Source organism: Centrocercus urophasianus, unplaced genomic scaffold, assembly GCF_019232065.1.
Source record: "Centrocercus urophasianus isolate 14NV4802_14NV808 unplaced genomic scaffold, USGS_Curo_1.0 seq_14, whole genome shotgun sequence".
NCBI lineage: Eukaryota > Metazoa > Chordata > Aves > Galliformes > Phasianidae > Centrocercus > Centrocercus urophasianus.
The window spans coordinates 28,179,563-28,200,237 of record NW_024884586.1 but is presented as its reverse complement, the minus strand read 5'-3'; the positions used below and the strand labels follow the sequence as shown (position 1 = coordinate 28,200,237).

Here is a 20,675-nt window from a genome sequence, read left to right as displayed (position 1 = left end):
CTGTGCCACTATCTGTGTTAACAGTAGACAAATCCCATGTTACCCTGAATTTTTAAAATTGAGAAGTCTATCTCCCATTTTTAATATTATTCTGTGATAAAATTAAAAAAATTCTTTCAAGTTGAAAAACTATTTTTATGATCAACATAAACTGTTTTCAAGAGCAAATTTATAATGGAAATGCTGACACAGCTTAAACCCTGCCTGCGTGAATGCTGCAGAAACAGCTATTTCAGAAAATATTTTTAGCATTTGGAAAAGTCCAACTTTGTTTAAACCTGAACTTATTTTTCTACAATAGCAAGTAATGTTAACAGCATGCTGAAAATGTTAAGGATAAGTGTACAGTGTCAAAATAGATTGAATCTCTTCGAAAACTGGAGTTTCAAGCTTTTTAAACATAATCCAGATGTTTGGCTTTTAATCACATTTCAAGAAAGAGGAAACTTATGTGATACAAAATTCATACATGCATATTTCATTAGTGCCTTTCCTATCACTGAATTAAAAATTTCTAACATATGTTTTCCTCAAACAGATAATGTTTTAAATTAGAAAAGTTGGCAAGAAGTTGTACACCTCACAAATGTCACTGAATTATTATAACATGGAAGAAAATATTTCTTTTTTTTTATAGTACTAACAGCTTTGATAGTTTATGCTATGGCAGCAATCACTTTTTCCCCCATTGGTAGGAAGTCTCTTAAACAAATCAAGTGTATGGAGATGGCTGAAAAGTAAGAACTAACAACATACATTCTTTAGAACAGCTGGTAACAACCTCATGGACCTATGTGTATCCAGCACAGATGCTTTCTCCCTTCTTCGAGTACTGATCTAGACAGCACAATGCTGTGCCCAAACAGTTTTTTCAGTAAGAGCCAGACAACTCTGAAGGTGGGAAAACCTCTTCCAAGATGTAATTCAATCTTAGAACACTCTCCAGCACCACTATCTTTGCTGAATAATATTTAAGAGACTATACTGGTATGAACACTGTTTCTAAAAATTAACACATATGATAAGCCCCAGACCCTTAGTAAATTAAATAAATTAGTACTTTAAGACTCTGAATCCATTCCTAAAAATGGACTTTCAGAATGTAATAACATTTTAATATTCTAATTAAATTTAAAGTAGACATAACCTAAGCAATAACACTGGGAGAACTATCACACATGTAATAGCAAGGAGAAAAAAATCAAAGCAATGCTTCTTTTTTCTACCTGCATATGGTATCTGGCTTGCTCTTTGAAACCCCCATACCTACTGAGAGGTCTGTGAAACATAAACAGGAACCACCAGGAGCAAAAGTGTACGTTCTGCTGTTCTGTGATTGGAGGGAGGGAGATTCCTTTAATTGTTATTATGAACTGCAGCTCTATCCAGAAATGCTGGAAATTATACAGTCCAGGACATGCTAAAAGCCAGTCTCTATCTCGAACAGCTTCTGTGCCTAAAAGAGATACTTGGCCTCTTCCAGAACATCCATCAGCAGCCTTTCACATACAGACTCAAGCTTGCCACTCCTCTGCTCCAATTCTTAACAGGCTTGCAACAGTTCAGTGAAGTGGAGAAATATTATTTGCAATTTAAAATGAGAAACTGAGGTACAGACAGATCATGTGTCCAGTACCAGAAATCTCTGATGGGGGAGCACGTCTTTCATTCTGCCCATCACCTTCTCTTGTGCAGCTGAGCTCAAAACTACTTAACAGTTCTTACTTCACACTAGACTGAAAAAAAAAAAAAAGAAAAAAGTACTGTTGTACTTATGATACATTTTAATCATTGCAGAAAATACACCAGATCTAAACTCAAAAAATCTTTGTTTCTACTAAATATTTAGGAACTAATAGTTACCTTTAGCAGAATACATGAGTGTACTGACACTGAACTCATTTTGCCTTCTGTACAACTTGTAAGAAAAAAAACCAAAAATGTTTTTCCTCTGTTTCTATTTCCATGAATTCAGGTGTCTATTTTCAAGGCTTTATACTGTTGCTAAATGTAAACTTTGCTATTTTTTGGCATGATGAAAGCTGAAAGCTTCTTCTCATTTCTAATGGCATTCTCCCAAAATATTCTCTGGACAAAAAAAAAAAAACAAAAAAACCAAACTTGGTCTGATTCACAGATCTAATGTTCAAGATCTAACCTCACAGCTTGTATAAAATACGTCATGCTCTTACCTTCCCTCCTATATTTAGCTCTTAATGTTCTTGGCTAAAGAAAACCTTTTGATACTGAATCCAGGCCCAATTTAAAGATACAAATGAAGGAAAATTCATAGCATTCCATGATAAAATGATAAATAATTCGTTTCTTTAGCGGTTAGAAGCTGTATGGTATGCTACTAGTTTGAATTTGTTTAATTTTAACTTCCAGCTGTTTTATCTTCTCGTACACTTTCCAATAGCTTGAATGTCTGTGGAAGTATGATGTTAGTACACATGATAAGAATCAAATATGAAATCAGATGACTTGCACTGATCTGTTCGGTGTTTCTGGAATTACAACGTGTACAATCACAACAGAGAGAATCAGGACAATTTTTGCAGCGCCTGGTGAAGTCAAACACACATACTTTGGACATTCTACAGTTTATTTCATTATAGTGCAGTTAGAAAGCCAGTTTTCTGTAACTTGGCCCTGATAGAAATTGAAAAGAAATTAAAATAGAAAAAAAAAAAAAAAAAAAAAGGAAGTTGGATTTATTTGAATTTGTGGACAGTATTGCCTGTATTCATATTTTGGTTTTTAATTGTTAGACTCCTCTGATTGAACCTAAGATTATTTTCTGCTTCTATTCATGCTGGAAAGGAAGAGGTGAAGCAAGATAAAATAACAATGGTAGCAAAATGATTGGACAATACCAATGAGACTTCCATCCACAAAGAGATCGTTTTCTACTGCATATGCATGCCTGTTCTAGATTCTAGATCCACACTGGAAACTGTAAAGCTGAATATGAAGTAGTCTTGACAGACTGATGAATCTGTCCCTTACTCTTTAGTACTTTGTAATAAGATGCTACAAGGTCGTATCTGTATATTAATATAAACTTTCAGTAATTAAAAAAGCATAGTTCTGTAAAGGTACTGCAATGAAATTGCAGAATTGGACTTTAGAAAACAAATAAACATACCTTCACGTTGATTTATGTTGCCAACTGAAATCCTAATGTCTGTGCTCAAAAAATTCCAATAAACTGGTGACTACCATGTTCAAACACTCAGAATACTTACAATCTAGATACTACAATTCAGATATGGGTAAATTATTCCTACTTTAATGTCTGAATTCTATGTAAAGAAGATGAAGAAAATGTCTTGAAAATTGGAGAATACATGCATATATCTGAGAAGGACTTTTTTCAAAGGACCACAGCAATAGGAATTATCAGGACACAAAATCGGTCATGAAGCAAATTCAGGACATTTTGAATGTGTTTCAGTTGTAGTAAACACAGGGTAGAGTAGCCTTATGAACTTTTTCTGGCATTTTCTCAAGAAATTCTGGTCCTGCTTTTGTAGTCAACTTATTCTGGTAACCAGGCATGTCATGATAGCTGTATGGCAGTTCAAATACAAATTGAAAATGTCTGTGCCCATTAAGGCAAGCTATGTGCTCACACTAATGTGTCTGAATGTCTTCAGTTTTAACTGCTGTCTGCCCAGTTGATAGATCTTTGTTATACTATGCTGCAATTGTAGGGAATTTAAAAATACCAAACGATGGTAGAAAAATTAAAGAAAAAGAATGAGAACAAGCTGAGGAGGAAGAAACATTGCATATGCTATAATTTTCAGATATTTGTAATATGTTCTATTGAGAATATCAGAAAAAATAATGGACTGTGACTTCTATGGTGACAGAAAAATAATGAGTTGCAACTTCAGTGACAGAAATAAAGTAGTTTTACTCAGTTTTGTGCTTCTCACGTTAACAATTATTTTATAATAATTGGCAAAATTGAAAAAGTCTACCTCGTTGAATAGTCCATATCCCTAATACTACTAGGTTACTTTTTCAAATCTTTATCTGTATCAGCTATGTCAGGTGACCAACTACATTAACTATGTTCACAAATAATACGTTGCTACAGAACTTAAATTTAAATAAAGTAACAAATACGTATTTCAGAACAGGCTATAGAGCTTTTGTCCATTAAGAGTCCACACTAGCACTACATTAACCCTATTAAAGGTAATTTTTCCAGCTCATTGGTGATTGGCATTTGGTTCTGATGTTTGAAGAATTGCCATTGCATCAATTTAATTCCTTGCCTCTTCAATAAAATGTGGAAGTAATGTTAGAGGAAGCAGTTAACTGTCCGTTGGTAAGGCCATTAAGTACTTCAGAAAAGGTTTGAATATTTGCACCATATAAAAATCTTTAAGGACATTCTACATATCTGTTAATTTTGCAACCTTAAATAGTTCTGATAAAGTCCCACTAATATGAATACATTTACATTACAATACATTTACATTCCAGAAAAAAAAAAAGACCAAGGTAAAATTACAAATTTCACACCTACAGTCAGAGAATAACATTATCTAACTGCAGAATTTTTAATAAATATTATTGTATGCCCTTCCCAAGACAAGAGTCCAGGCATACAGTGAACAACACAGTGTAGCAGGCCACCTGGCGGTCAAAGAAGCTAATTATCCATTTAAAACAAAATTAGAAGACCACTCAAAGGAAAAATAGACATGAAGTAAGTGCATAAACCCCATCCATTTAAATCTACTGGAAATAAAATAAGGATATACAAACGAGATTTTTTTCTTTGCTTTATCTTAAATTTTCAGGGAGTGGTCATTGCATGAGACAAGATACCAAGGTTGGTTGGCAAATGATTCGTGTGCTAAAGATCCACAGCAGCTAAGTTCCTAGGCTTTACCCATATCACTTCATAGAATAAGGTTCCACAGCAGCCTATCCCACTGTATCTGTCAATTCCCTAGATGAGACTTACAAGTGTTCTCAGGAGTTTCTCTGGGAAGCTTAATCATAGGGTACACAAATACATGCTGGCCAGCCCATTGCTTTAAAGGAAACAGGAACTGAGATGACTGTGCACACAGATCTGGATCAAAATATCTTATTGTCCATACAAAACAATGATAACAGGCATCAGTGCAAACTATTGTTGATACTGTACGTTCAGACCTAAAAATGTTGATATGAAATGTAAAGCAACTGCTGGCTACTGACAAGTAGGTGAGACACCTGAACAGATAAGTTAGGGTCAAGACTTAGGAAAGATCCTCAGCTGTTGAATGATCTGACAACTAAGGATCAGAAAATGGGAGACTACATGATTTGGAGATTTACTTCATTACAACCTGCTGATATTAAAATCTATAGTACTAGGATAGCAAATTCTGGACCTGATAGATTAAGTCATCAAGCTAGACTATATAGCTACACAAAGAATTAAAAGAAAAGGTAGAGCAACCTCTGAAGAACTTGTAAATGAAGCATATTCTTCAGGAGAGAATAATTTAGAATGTATTAGAAAGTAAAGCAGCATACATTTTCTGGGCTATTTTTAGCCTTAAAGAACCATAAATATCAATATTGAAGTCATATCTTGGAAGCCCTTTCTCCACATCAAATTTATAAATGAATTGTATGCATGATCCAAACAGTCCATGCTGATTTTAATCACACCAAATGTCTAAAACATCAGAAGATGTGCCATTGTTTTACCTCTACATGTTGGGTTATCCACACAGTGAAGAAATGTTCTTCTGAACATAAAAAGGCACCTATGAGCATAATAGCCTTATACAATATGCAAGTTATGATAATAATATAATAATCTAGAGACTAGTTCGAAGGGAATGAAGCATGTAGAAGATTCATTTTCTAGCATGAATTCACCTGGGTAAAGTGCAGAAAACATACTTCCTCACTGCTTAAACATGCTGAGATGAACCAGAACATTTTAGCTGCCATTTGAGCATGCCTCAGCACTAAGATCAGAATTTCCTAGCTGCTGATGTATGATGGCCATGCAGAACACTGTCTTTGCAAATGGCTAGTCCTCCAAGGGAGAATACCTTGCCATCCAGTCTAGAAACAGATTATGGGACACACTGTTTTTAAAGAAGACGCAAAAAGCTCCGCACATCTAGTTCACCTAATTCTGTTTGTTGCTGCCTGTTGCTGTTGACTAGCAATATTCTATCTTCCTTTTAATCTTTCTTTGAACAGGAAGAGTTGTATTTTAATTAATGTGAGCCAAACAGAAACATTTGCCATGAAATACATATTTTATTGTTTAACATTTTAATTCCACAACTTTGAAATGTGCCAGGAATAGCTAAGCTCACTTATTCAGTATTTGTGGTGTTAGACAAAATACATGTCTATAGATATGTATCTTACATACAATTGAACTAAACGCAGATATTTGTCCTTAAGCAAACTGTATCCTCTTTGCTTTGCATCTGTACCAAGTAACGTACCAAGTTGATGAGTTTTTATGGAGGACTCAGTGCTGTTCATTAATTAGTAGAAATACACCCACCATTTGATATGGAGAAAAAAAAAGGGAGTGTGGGCCCATGTGCAGCTGGAGGCAGCAGGCTGCGTAGGTAGACACCGCCCATTACTTAACACATAGTAAGTACATTGTCTCAATTAGAGTGCCTTGTGCACATGAAGGGAGCAAGTTGTGCTGTTGCTACTGGGTGAGATAGAAATTCATAGTTTCACTAATTTCAGAGCTAGAAACCTTTGGTTTGCAGAAGTAAGATACCACTGATCAGCTGAGGCACAATATTTTCTTCAATAATCCATCTCCTAACTGTGATCCAGGAGCCCCTATTCCTTGCAGCACTATCAGAGTATATAAAGTGAGTCTCAGGTGTAGAAGGTACTCACTGAACCTACCATTTTAAGGTCCAAAGACAAATGAAGGAAAGAGAACTTTATTATCTATAGTGCTTCTCCCACACCTAGGTTAAGACAGTAATAAAATAAGAATTGGGTCACATAAGATAGTTTTCACTGCTGTAATCTAACTTCTGGTTGTCACTGAAACCTTATTTTGCATTCGAGGATCTATGTTGGAAGGAGCACTTTCACTTATCCCTACATTCATTCACTATTTCTGCTATGGTGTGAGGTACAGCAATAGAGGACCTACTAAGAGAACTCTAGATCACTTGGAGATTTTTGTAAATCTTTGTAGATCTATAAAAGGGATATCTCACTTCTCTAAAGAAGAATATCATAGCTTAGTCTCTTGAAATACTTGCATTATTTAAAAGATGATATCATATTTCCAGTTTAGGGGGTTAGATATTTTTCCCCTTTTATTTGCTCTTTGTCCTTTACCTGAATTATTTTGTATTGACCGTGGCAAAAATGGTTACTCATCTTTGTGAAAGGTTGAGTAGTCCTGTCAAGTGTTCTGCCTGTTTCCTGAGAGGCTTCTGGTTTCTCAGGGCTACCAGCAAATTCCTCTAAAAATGAATAGGGGTCACTCACAGGTGACTGAGATTTTTCCAACTTTTCCCTTTATTGCCACCAGCTAGTGACTAAAGCAACAGAAATTTCTTCAGCACCTAGTCTACTAGAATTCCTCTCTGAGTTGGCTGAGACCGAAGATTATAAAAGCCTGCAGATATCTGGCAAAATATGTAGCAAAACAAAACAGTGGCAATGTTGTTCATTCAGATCAATAAGTTTGTTTGTGACATCATGTGAACAGCTTTGCCTCGGGAGAAAGAAAAAAAGAAAGTAATATGTCTCAGGCTTTCAGCATATTGCTCAGTCATTCGGGGATCAAGTTACTCCAGTGCTGTCTGACCACTAAATGTCTGATTATTTATCTACTCCGCCTTCATTTCTGTAGCTACATGATCTCTACTTTGCCACTTAGCCTTTTTCAGAAGTTTCACTGAACTAACAGAATTCAGTTCTTATGAATTCAAGTATTCTGCGGTGTTTTGTGCTAATTTCAGCTTAACATCTAGGTTCTATTCTTCTTCAAACATGTTGTGTTCATCTAGAATGCTAGAGAGGAAACTATCCTGTTTCTTTTGCATACTGTTTTGCAATTGAAACCAGAGTTTGTACAGACATGTGGCTACTGGTGTGCAGAATTCTTATAAAACAATTACTGTAAACTTTAAGTGATGATGTCCTCTTATTTCAGGGTTTCTTTATTGACTGACTACATTTATCAACTGGCCTCATCATGATTTAATTGCACATCTGCAGTGCTTGGTTGCATCTCTCCAGTCTAATTTTGATCCTTATCAGTGTTGCACTGCAGCTGGCTCCACAATCCAGCTGGTATCAAATTAGTCATTGATCTAATAGCATCGTTGCAAATATAGCAATTGAATGTCTGGCAGCCTTCAGCATTGCCAGAACACTAAGAATCTTCAGATCAGCTTAAGTTACATTACAGATATCTTCATTAAAACCTTAAATTCTTAATGGTTTCAGCCACAATATATTTAACTTCAAAGGTATCTGCAATATTTAATCTGCCTACGTGTTCTTTTTTTAAGAACATTCTGTCTTTATACTTCATATGCTGCTTGCTACACTGCATATGTTGCACTAAAACATGTGTCTTTTCAGCTGATTCAAACCTGCTTCACAGGTTCTTTTGACTTAAATCTACGCGTATGTTCTTCTGTTTGTCTTTTGGCACTTCTCTGGGTATTTGGGGCACTATTTGGAAGCATATATTAAACTTGCTTTACTTTTAAATCTTCCCCCCCTCCAATTAAGAAATGTTTTATGTTTCCAGTTACACATGGGCACTCTAGATCCCAGCACCATGCCATATTCCATTTTCTGTTTCTGCTATTGGTTAAGAAAACCTTTCTACAGTTTTATGTTTACTTAAATGTATTTGTGTCATTCTAATCAATCCTAAGCCACTTTTTCTGTTTCCTCAAAGCAGAGCTTTTTGTCTGGAGTACCACTTTTCTGGGTGCCCAGAGTCACGGCAAGCTGTGATTTAGGTGTTTTATCTTGGTATTCACAGAGAGTACTTTTCTGTCTAAGTTGACTGTTGTCTTAGATCTCGTATGCTACTTTAGGGAAGTAAGAGGAAAGGACTAGACTGTAACTGGCTCCTTATTTAGTACTTAAGACTCTTAAGACTTGGTGGGCATAAGGGGCCAGTTTTCATGTGCAATGACACCTGCTGCCTTGTGTCTAATCCTCTGATCACACTAAATGAGTTACTGATCTGCAGTGGGAACATGTGGATTAATGAGGAACTGTTGTTTGTCTGTATTTACAAAACCATCATTCTGTATATTTAATAAAACTGAATAAAGTATGTACCTTCAAAGTCTTCGTAATTTCAGTAGGTACCCTGTGAATTTCATTCTCTGCTTATCCAGGAAACTAACTACAGAGAGACTATGTAGCCATTAATGTTATAAGGAGGAGTGGGCAGAAAGGCCCAGCACACAGAAGCAAAGGTGGAAGTGGGGCAATTTTCTTTAGTGCTTTTATCCTCTCTCCCCCTCATCTATTTTTTCTTTTAACTATTACTCATTACAGATTCTGGCAGTCTGGCATTAACACCTTACACATTCTACTAGACAGCAAACAAAAAAATGACACTCAAAACATTAAAATTTCAGATTAAATCAGGTAGAAGTTCTAAATTTTTTCTTTCATCTAAGCCAAAGCAATAAGCAACTACCACATATTTTTCTGTTTTTAAGAAAAAAAGCTTTTCTGTTAATTTTTTGGGGGGAAGGAGAGGAAGGAGAGAAAGGCAAAAGTCTTCCATACTCGCAGTATGATTTGACTACTGACTTGCTGGAGAAGAATGAATCCTAACTTTAAATTAGATACACTTGTTAAAAAATCAAAACAAAACAATACGCATGAACTTCCCAAAAGTTCATGGGACTAACTACTTCTCATATCTGATGATAGTTATTTGATCTCTCCACACACTGTAAGAATCTAAGAGGTCCCAGGAATTATTGTTCTTCCTCTCCCCTAGCAGACACATAGTCTTCCTTGATGATAGCCAGCAAAAACCATGTATGTCTATCTAAATAGTTCATTCAAAAAGTGAAATGTTCATCTTTGTAACGTTACCACCTGAAAATCTCTAACAGAAATCCTTTATCTATCATCTCCCATTTCTAAGCAAAATCAATTGGTACAGCAGAGATGATCAAACTCCAGTGTAATGTCTGTCAAATTCGGCATGTATCACAGCAGGGTTTCAAACTGGAACATTGCACAGACATGACACAATGGTACTAAAAAACCGTCTTTTCATGATAACAGAGAAAGTCAGTGAGAGGTAATGTTGAGTGAGGCTGATGTTCATAACCTCTTTATATAATCAGTGAAGAGAGATAAGAGAGAAAAGGTTTTTCCTGAAACTATCTTAGTGCTTAGCTCCAGCTTCTACCCCTTGGAATCACCCCTTGGAAGAACCTCCATTTCCTAAAGACTGGTCTAGTCTAGAAATCTAAATTAGTCTTCACAGATGACTCTTCTCCCACTGGATCACTGTTCAGGCTATAAGCTGCCCATAGCTTTCTCTGCAGTCTCTGACATGCTGCTCATCTGCTCTGTGACACAAATGGAGTATGCTCTGCACATCTTAACAGTACCCATCATTCTGCAACAATGATGACTGAAGGGAGCAACTGTTGTCTTCCCCCAAAAGCATCTCTCCATTCAGACAAATTTTAATATTTATAGTTCATGATTGCTGCAATGTTATAGCAACTGTTTTCTGTGTTTTCTGCAATGCTAAAATGTCAGTATCCACAAAAGGCTACAGGTATTTCCCATTGGCCACGGGAGTTGGGTGGAATCAACCCTAAGACCCAATGGACAAATACAACTACAGCTGCAACAGCTATGAATAAAATTATGTATAATGATTGCCTATTTTACCTTGATAGAAAGAGAAATTAGCACAAAATATTGTAGATACTTTTAGTAAAATATATTAAAATATATAAAAACATTGCAAAACAATCATGTAAATGTAAACTTGTAAAGAAGTTTAAAAACATTACAAATAAACAAAAGTACTTTGTATAAAATACATAAAGAGAATATATATCTTATGTATATTTATATAAAAAATAAAAGCAAAATTTCTGAAGATAGTAAGCTGATATAGTTCACTGTAACATATATTTTACGATTTTGACAGATATAAATTGAAGGTACCGCAACTTCAAGTTAATTGAGACTTAGTGAATTTGGGTTTCACCTAGAAAACCTGGTAACAAGGTTTTGTATGGTCATTTGTTTTTGTTCTGTTTTGTTTTTTGAAATAAACGCTACAGTATCAGTTACTTATGAGGTATACTCACAAGGAGAAATGAGGAAATAAAAAAATATTTCCTGTATTACAATTATGAAGAAAAATATAATGGATAAAACATAATTCCTATGACTTCAGAAAATACACATATATTTTATCCTGCGGAACGATGTGAAAAAAATAGGAAACTTAATTAAACTTGTCAAGTCAATGTGAGAAATAGGGTAACACTATTGCCCCACATATTTTCATTGCCATCCAAAGCACTAGTGAATTTTTTATCTGTATCCCAGTAAAAAAGTTCAATCTGCCAAGTTGCTAAAAAATATTAACCTATCCACATATACCATTAAGAATTTTGTCTTACTTTAACATATTATTTACTGTGCCTTCTAACATGAATACTATTGGGCATCAAAGAAGACTAGTAAAAGGCAGAGACTGCACGTCACACAAAAGGCAGCTCTCTACCATGTAAAGTTTGGTCTGAGAAACCACTTGAGGTAGGAAACATTACTTTCACATCAGGTCAGCATTGCTGGATACCCCCAAGAAAGGAAAATGTTTGGGGAATTCTCTAAGATTCACTGCTCTTTGACTCAATCGAGCCACTTTGATGTTACATTCCTGTATACGCTTAATTGGTAGTACATGATTTTGGAACCCAGAACAACAGCAGTGAAATGTTGACTAAAGCAGCAGAGAGAGTTAGATACAGTGTAATAAAGATAAATCAGTCCTGGCTTCTTCAACCTTCTTTATAGATGACTGATCTCTTTATCTGACATTATTGTATTTGAGATTTCATGACTCAATTATGAGTGCAAATTCCAAAATGACTGCATAAAATTCTTTTAGTCAGCTAATTCCTACTGACTTTATTAAACCCAAACAAGCCAAGTTCAACACACAACTTTGAAAATATGTCTCCAGAATCCTAAAACCTATGCTAATATATTAAGTATTAGCCTCAGTGGGCAGCTCTAGGACTTACATGTGGTCTGTACATGATCTAGTCTATCAGGAAACAAGAAAATACTCCTAATCTAAAGTTCATTATACAAAAGGATAAATTTTTGAGATCATGCTAAGAACATAAATCAGAACATGCCCATGTTTTGGGACATCATACAGATTCTTTACTCTGCTTAGAGCAAAGAAAAAAACACTGCAGCACCAGTACTGTTATACCAAGTGTCTGATTGCAAGTGTAACAACACAAGCACAACATCTTTTATTAGAAAATCCTAGCTCGATGACTAAATATATCTGAGATCAATCTTCAGCACTTTCTACCTTGAATGCTATGTAGTCCTGGAACATAGAAAATAACAAATGTGGTAATTTCATCATCCTTTCACGGTGAATTAAGTTGCCATTTCCTCACTAAAATGAACTAAAATGCTTGATGAACAGAAAATGGTTTGAAAAAATATACTGCTGGACACAGACACTCAAACCACCATAACGGAGTTTGTCAGAGTGTTGCTTCAGAACTGAATCTTTCATAATGCTTTAAGGTCTCAGTGCTTGCGACCTTATCCTACCATTTTATACCAGCAAGGGCACAAAGACAGAGCATGTGGAGTTGACTAAGATGCTTGACGTGATGACTGTAAATTGTCCACATTTTGCAGCTGTAGTATGGAATGGTGATGACAGCTATGTGGTACACATTTACTTTTGTTTGAAGTCCAACGCCTCTTTCATTCTAGACACACTGCTTTAATCTCCCAAAAGCTGTGCTGGCTTTTGCTACAATTTCAGTAAGTACTGCTTTGGTACAATGTGAAGTTCATCTTCAGTGTCATGCTGGGAAGAAATAGGAGAAACTCACTTATTCTTGGGAAACACATGAAGACACTTTTTTTGGAAAGACAGGGAGTTTTCTCTAAAAGTTGCATGTTTAAATTTGAAATGTATTAGGGAAGCAACCAAGAACATGTAAGAATATTTTTCTTGTTCCTTCTTTACTCATGCTTTAAACTTAATTTGTAATTCTGTTGGCATGGTAATTAATGTTTTCCTGTTGTACTTATGCAAGATATTAAAACTTAAAATTAATCTATTTTAAAGAAGATTTTTTCCCAACAACAATTTCATTTGCTGCTTTTTAAAATATAGAATTTGCCAGAGATAGCAAGGAATTCATTCGTATTTTGAAGTTAAAGTTTGCTGCAAAATTCAGTGAAGTTATTTTACTCTGCGTGACTGTTAAAAACATACTACAGAGTCAAAGGCAAAAAATAGATGACATTAATGCAAATATCACTCCACTTACAAAGACACAAGTGCATGGTGTAATTTACAATTTCCTATTACTATTGAATAATGGAATAATTTTTATTTTTATTTTTATTTTTTTTAAGAATTACATGAGTTTCATCAGAGAAAAGCTTTCACTTTGGGGTTTAATTTGGAACATGATTTGCTAATAGCATTAAAAACGTATTTTGAAAAGGTGGCAATTTTTGCAAGCTAGCCTAAAAAAATTGTTAGCTAACTATAATAACTATTCCGATTGCAATTAAAAACAAAAAACAAAAACAAACAAAAACAAACACACAAATGAAAAAAAAAACCATCAAAATCACCTTCCCAAATGGGTCAACACACCTGAATGCTATCTGCAATCACTTAGATTTTAACATATGGTTATTACTTATCATCAGGTTGCACAATGAGATATTGATTACTTTTAACCTTTAGATCCACGAATTCAAGAAAAGTCAAGGCAGTAGCAGAGTCTACTTTGCCTGTCTAGTAAACTTATGGCCTTTAGTGGAATTCTAATGATTCTTAGTAGCAAGGCAAATCCAAAATTAGTTTATTCTCTCGGCTCATACAGAAATGATGACATACCTAGAAATACTGCACGCATAGTGGATTTGTAGTTACTACCTACAAGGGCTTAATCCTGCAGTGTGCTTCTTCTCCATACCTGTCACCATCTTTTTTCACCGACTGCTGCAGCAGCCCTGCGCACCACTGACACATTACTACAGACCAGGCCGTCTGGACCCTGCACAATATGCATTGTAGGAGCAAAAAATCTTCACGCTTTCTCATTTATAACCAATCCCCTAAGCATATTGTCCAAATATATCACTCTTCAGGCTGTTAATCTTTTAATAAGTTTTCTTTATACAGAAAATCTGCTTGAAATAAAGACTGAACCACAATGCAGCTTCAGTAGGTATGCAGGACTCATTTTAAATGGAACAAAGTAATCCAATTAAACTAATCTGTTTTACAAGTTAAAATGATATGAAGCACATAAATTGATCCTTCTAGGCTGCTGCTATTTGAGCCCTCTTTCTATTGCAGCATTTGGAACTGCTTCACACATTCATATCCTCTGCCTGAAGAAAACTCAGCCCTCCGGTTCAGGAGAATTACAGGCAAGAGAAACATACAACTGTTATGTGTTAGATTAATTTGCAGAACACTTGGCATTATTATTGCCAAGTAGTCAAATTGTTCCAAGTTGTTCCGGAAGGTTGTTATTAATAGTATGTTTTCTGAGGAAAGTTCTGTCTACTTTTGGAACTGCATTTCTGTTGCCAAGGAAACTCCTTTAAGCACAGCATTCGAGGAGCACACTGCTGCTTTTGTTTGCCAGTATCCTATTCATATCATCTAAGTAAGCACTTTACATACTTCAGCCTCCAGTTTCAAATGTGGAAGTTTCTCAGTATTTATACTTGGCATTAAATATAGTTTGTTCTTCATGTTAAACTTGGGGACACTTGCAAGATTATTTTAACAGTTGCTTTAAAGAACAGGTTTTTTTTTCACAAGTTTTCAATAAATTAGTTTTAATTTGAATAACAGCTCCATAGGTTATAGCACTAGTCCTTAAGTGTTAATTATCTTTTCACTCTGAAATTAATGTAGTCATTTCCTACTGACTCCTCTACACCATTGCTGAAGTGCTGAGGAAAACATGTCATTGAGTTCTGAGCCAGAACTGTTGTGATTAATCCTGGTCACATGGCCAATCTCTGCCAAAAGGAGATCAGTGAAAAAAGGTGACAAAGACAGTGATTTCCTGTCAGCAAAGAGTACGACAGGGCTGTCTAGAAGTGATGCAAATGAGGGAAACTTTCAGCAGGGTTTGTTTGATCCACTCGGGCTGCCCAGGCCGTGCCAGGAGGGCGGGCAGTGGAGCAGCAGCACACCCAGAGGAAGAAGCAGCACCTTGCGCAGTTTTCCACTTGGTTTGAAGCGTATCCTCAGCTTTTGATATGTGTTTTAATGTGATTCAAACCAGGGGTCTGCTTGCCGCAAAGCAAGCAGTTTTGCAGTTAACCTGCCCGAATGCCACACCAAATGCGTTTCTCCACAATTTCTGTGCTACCACAGAGGTTTTCTTCCTGCTCTCACCGTGTTTTCTGTGAACTTTTAAGTGCAAGTCTTACACAGCTCATGCAGTTTGTATTAAGAACAGCATCCATCATTTGTAACCAAACAGAAAAATACAATTTCTTTTATTTGATATTTTAAAATGTTTAGTTAATTTTATTCTGAACATGCCTACAGTCTGAACAATCATACTGTACTTATTTAAATGGGGTTTTAATCTAACACAATTAAGTTTTGCAATTAATCTTCTGAGGGAAATGGAAAGAATTATCATTAACTTTTCTGCATAGTATACTCATTTCTAATCTCCCCAGTTCCAGTAAATACAGATTTGCTTCAGTTTTGAACACTCAAGGTACAGAATTACTCAAGTTCTCACTAAAGGGCTAATTAGCAGAGTTTAAATTCTTTGGGTTTGATCGTTTGGTAACGGCATATGAATGCAGCTGAAGTCAATGCAAGTTCTGTGTACTTAGAGCTTATGAGATCAGGCTCACATGTAGTAGATTAAAATGAAATAAACATAATACATTAGGCATTAAACTGAGTTGTTACAGCAGTACAAAGAAGTGAGAGTCCAAAAAAAAAAAAAAAAAAAAAAGAATGTTTCTTTAAGATTTTCTTAGTTAATAGATACAGCATTAGGGGACAGATGAACTCTCAGCTGTGTGGTCTGCGACTGCCATTCAATCACACACCAGTTAATTTTCAAAATCATTAGTTTAAGTGTGTAAAGCTGAAATCCTTTAGAGCTGCAGGGGAACACTGGGAGGAAAATGAAGGAAGAATAGTTTTCTATTTCTGCATGTCTTTGCACTGAAGCTAGAAATGTGGGGAAGTCAGTGTACATATTCAGAGTTTAAAAAAAAAAAAAAAAAAAAAGAATAGCTGTGTTGCTTCTCTTATATTAAGGGCACAATGAAACCTGGTTAAAGAGAGATAATAAGGATCCTAATAAAAAAACCATGTAGCTACCAAAATATTAAAAAACAAAATTAAGCAGAGAGTTAAATTTGTATTAAATCTGAAAATAGAATATTAGGAAAATAATCTAACTATAAAAATGTATTTTATTTTCCTTTATGAAATTTTAGCATTTATGTATTATGTTAAACTGTTCTAAGGTATGCTTCTCCCTTCTGATTTACCTGTGCTACCACTGTTCCATCCCATTCATAGACATCTTAGAGGCAATGATCACTGTTGGTAACAGTGATACCACAGCCAGATCCGTGCCATGGGCAGTTTGCTGAGCTGGCTTACAGGTGCAATTACTTATCAGCTCAATTACTGATAAATCTGTGGGCTTAGGAGAATCCACCAAAATGCAGTGCCATTACAAAGTTCATATTTGAAACTGTAACTGGTAAGGATGACAAAAGCAAGACCCGTGTTTTCATGACACCCCACAACACTGAGGAATTCTGATAATAAAAGCTACCTGAATATCTCTTTACAGATTTCTTTCCACATGGAGTAGAAAGATGCTGTTCACAGTGGCCAATGGCTTTGAGTATTAGATCATCCACCATCTTATATAAAACTTAAAAAACAATAGGGTGTCACATCTGATTCTGACTACTTAAAAAACAAAACAAAACAAAAAACAACCCACCTATTAATGGCATTTCTGAAGACATTTCTGTTACTTGAATCTCAAAAATTAAGGATAATAAAGAGCTACTGATTTATCTGATCTCTAATTTTTTGCTAGAGTAGATTTTTTTTTCCTTTTGTGTATTTTTAAAGGTCTGAAATTATGGGGTTTTCAATGGTTTTTTTTGGGGAGGTGGTTATTTGGTGTGTGTTTGGTTGTTTTTTGTTTGTTTTTGTTTTCTTTTGAAAGGCTAATAGACCTTAATGCTATTCACTCAGGCTTTTTACATTACCTGAAAATATTCATTCTGGTTTGTGGACACTTCTCACCCACTTCTTAACCAAACTGAAAATTTCCAGTTGTTTAAGTCTTTCCTTTTGCTCCTTAACAATTTGCTTTCTGCTTTCACTATAAAGGTGTATTCAGAGAATATTCCCTGTTAAGAGGATAAGCAGTCTGTTTCTTTCTATCTTTCTTCAAGAGGTTTTGCAGTGGTCAGACTTTTGAGACAGGGGCTCTACTACTGAGCAGATGCCCTTGCTGGGGAAACTGCACAGCAAGTACGTTGATTCTGCACAGGAAGCAGTACTGGAGTGTGTGCTGCATAAGTTACAGTTTCTGTCTCTGTCTCAAACCTCCTGCTTTTGGAAGTGTCACATGTATCATAAGACAGAATTTGGTAATAATAAAAGATGAATACTCCCCATCTTGCACAAACAATATTTCTCATTTTGCCTTCGTCCTCTACTGCCAAGTAATTCATAGATTACTGCCCTCTTCTCACTACATATTTATCCCAGTCTGACCATCTATAATTATTTTTAATGGCTACATTTGGATATCAGGAAGGGAAGTATCCTAGACACCTAAAATACTTGTGCTGTATTAGCACTGTAGCTTTTCATATTTATGAGTTGATTTTTTTCCTAAAATATGATTTATGTTTATTGATATATTTTTTTTTAAGTATACTACTAAGACTAACAGATAGGTTAGACATGTACATGCTGGTCTTATAAGAACAGACACTACCAAAACACGCTGTTTTAGACTTGCAAAAAGTTTATATACGCTTCTGATGTTGCTTATTTCTGAACTTATGAAGAACAAGAACTGTCTGTGCAATTTATTCTGATTAAGTATTTAGAAAGATAGGAAAAATTAGTGAAACGGTAGTGAAAATAAATGATTGACAAAGAAATAGAGATTACTGAATTAAACTCACTTGCAAACTAAAATAGTTCAGATCTGAAGGATATTTCCATTCCTAAACATATTTTAACTTGTTCAACAACCCTTTTTCATAGGATATTTTAAATAAAAGGACTAAAATTAGAGAGAACAAAATGCAAGAAGACCATCAAGAAAATAAGAAATCAAAGCAGGAAAAACTAAATTATGTTTAATAAATTATCATCTCGTGCTATCAAAAGAGAAAGAAAACAACTTTTATTTGACCTTGAATGTACCATTTATTCGAAAAGAAATTAAAAAAAAGCTAGAGGGTAGTTGTTTCTTGTCATTATACTGTTGCTGATTCTGTGGTTAGTTATTAATTTTATTTTTTATGATTCACAATCTGCTCTTTGAAATATGCCATATGCTCAAAGCAATTCAAGGATGACAACTGTCAGAATTACTCCAATAAAAATTGCCTAAATGAGGAAGATTTACTGCAGCCTGATATTTCTGTCAAAAGCCCCTCCTTTCTTTTCCCCACCACCCCTAGCACCCATAGACTGTAGCTTCTCTAATGCAGAATGAAGCCTGAAACAGTTTTAGGATCAAATCACTCATTTTGGACAACTTCCTCTATGTAATCATACATTAAAAAAGTGATAAAGCTTCTCAGTTAAGGCTACTATGATAAATCTAAGAAACTCTGCATATGTATGTATATAAACATACACACATATCTGAAAACTGTATTATAAATATGCAAGTCCAAAATCATTTTGTTGAAATCAAAAGGCAACTGTGATGACTTAACATGAAAACAACTGCTTTATGGATAACTAATAAAAATTAAATTGGAAAAGTCCTGTATTCTGGCAGCAGCAAACCAAAATCAAGGCAAATTTCTTTCTTCCTAGAAGAGGTCTGAAAGGTGGATGAAAATTCAGCTGAAAGCTCCAATCAAAACACGTTTTGTGAAATGCTACCATTTCATTTTTTTCCCTTCATTTTGTTTCACTCTATTTATTAATGCCATTTCATTTATTTCTATTCATCTTGAAGAGAAATCTTTGTCCTTCTATAGAATTACACCAAATAGAATGTGATAAAGGGAACTTTCTTGCAATTATGATGTCGGTGCAGCCTGTCAGCGCACAGGGGATGGAAATGAGGTTGGGGACAGGGAAAGGAATTCTAATAGACACCATGATACATACAATGAACGCAGCGATATCCTGTGAGAGAAAGACTTGTCAAGCTAATCAGATCTTCTATAGCTAGGTAAAGGCAGTAACGGTAACACTAACCTTGTAAAGATGCTGCTGCTGCTCCTCTGACATCATCAGGTCATGGCTGTCCATCACAATGGATTCCATGTCAATCAGCCAATCCCAGAGCTCCTGGTATTCTGAATCAAAGTCCAAAAGGCTGTAGATAAGGAACAAAATGTATTATGCATAAATACAGTGTAGTTGTTAAAATCTTGTATTAGAATAATATATTCTTGAAAACTCATGATGTTCCTAGTTATATTTCTAAAGAGACATTCTGTATTTATACAGAGTTGAGGAAAATGGAAACTGAAATCCAATTTAAGCCAGTGCCATGACCTAAATTCAGTGGCTGATGCCAAATCCTGACAACTGTTGGCATATTGCATTTGCTTCAAAATTTTTTGAAATAGAAATCCTTCACAGATAATGTTGATTAATGGTTTTTAAAGTGTTGATTTCATAACGAGTAAACTTTGCAATAATAATTCCCATACAATTCATATATAAATATTGTTTTCACAGAAAAATGACTCAATCCGTTCAGCCATCCTTCTGCTGTCTATCTGCCTATCTCTGTAAATATCCTACATTTATTTTCATGGATGAGTAGCTAGCATTTCAACTTAAGGCCTTAAGATAGGCTTGAGTGAATATGGTAAGCCAGTGAGAACTAAGGCCAGATACAGTATTAGACAGGTGTTCCCTACAGACATGTAAGAAACAAAGGTAAGGACAGGAAGTCAAAACAATGAATCCTTGAATAGCCAGCAATCATTAAAATTCAAAGGAGGATCACTACGGTATTCAACAAAATAAATCATTAGAATAAGGAGCTTAAAAGGATTAATGTGATTCTCCATTGAAAGCTTAGTGAATAAGTAAAGCATAGTTTCTTCTCAAACACCGTAGTACAAGACAGAAGGTACATGCTAAAAAATTGCACGTTCATCAAAAAGATACA

At 35.2% G+C, this 20,675-nt stretch overlaps 1 protein-coding gene across 1 annotated transcript in view; it reads right to left on the bottom strand.

The window, feature by feature from the left end:
- The window catches only part of AKAP6 (A-kinase anchoring protein 6), a 213,849-nt gene that overhangs the window by 60,089 nt on the left and 133,085 nt on the right, over positions 1–20,675 (bottom strand). Inside the window, exon 8 of the mRNA XM_042814990.1 lies at positions 19,748–19,868. Coding sequence (XP_042670924.1) covers positions 19,748–19,868 — 121 coding nt within the window. The remainder of the gene's footprint in view (positions 1–19,747; positions 19,869–20,675) is intronic.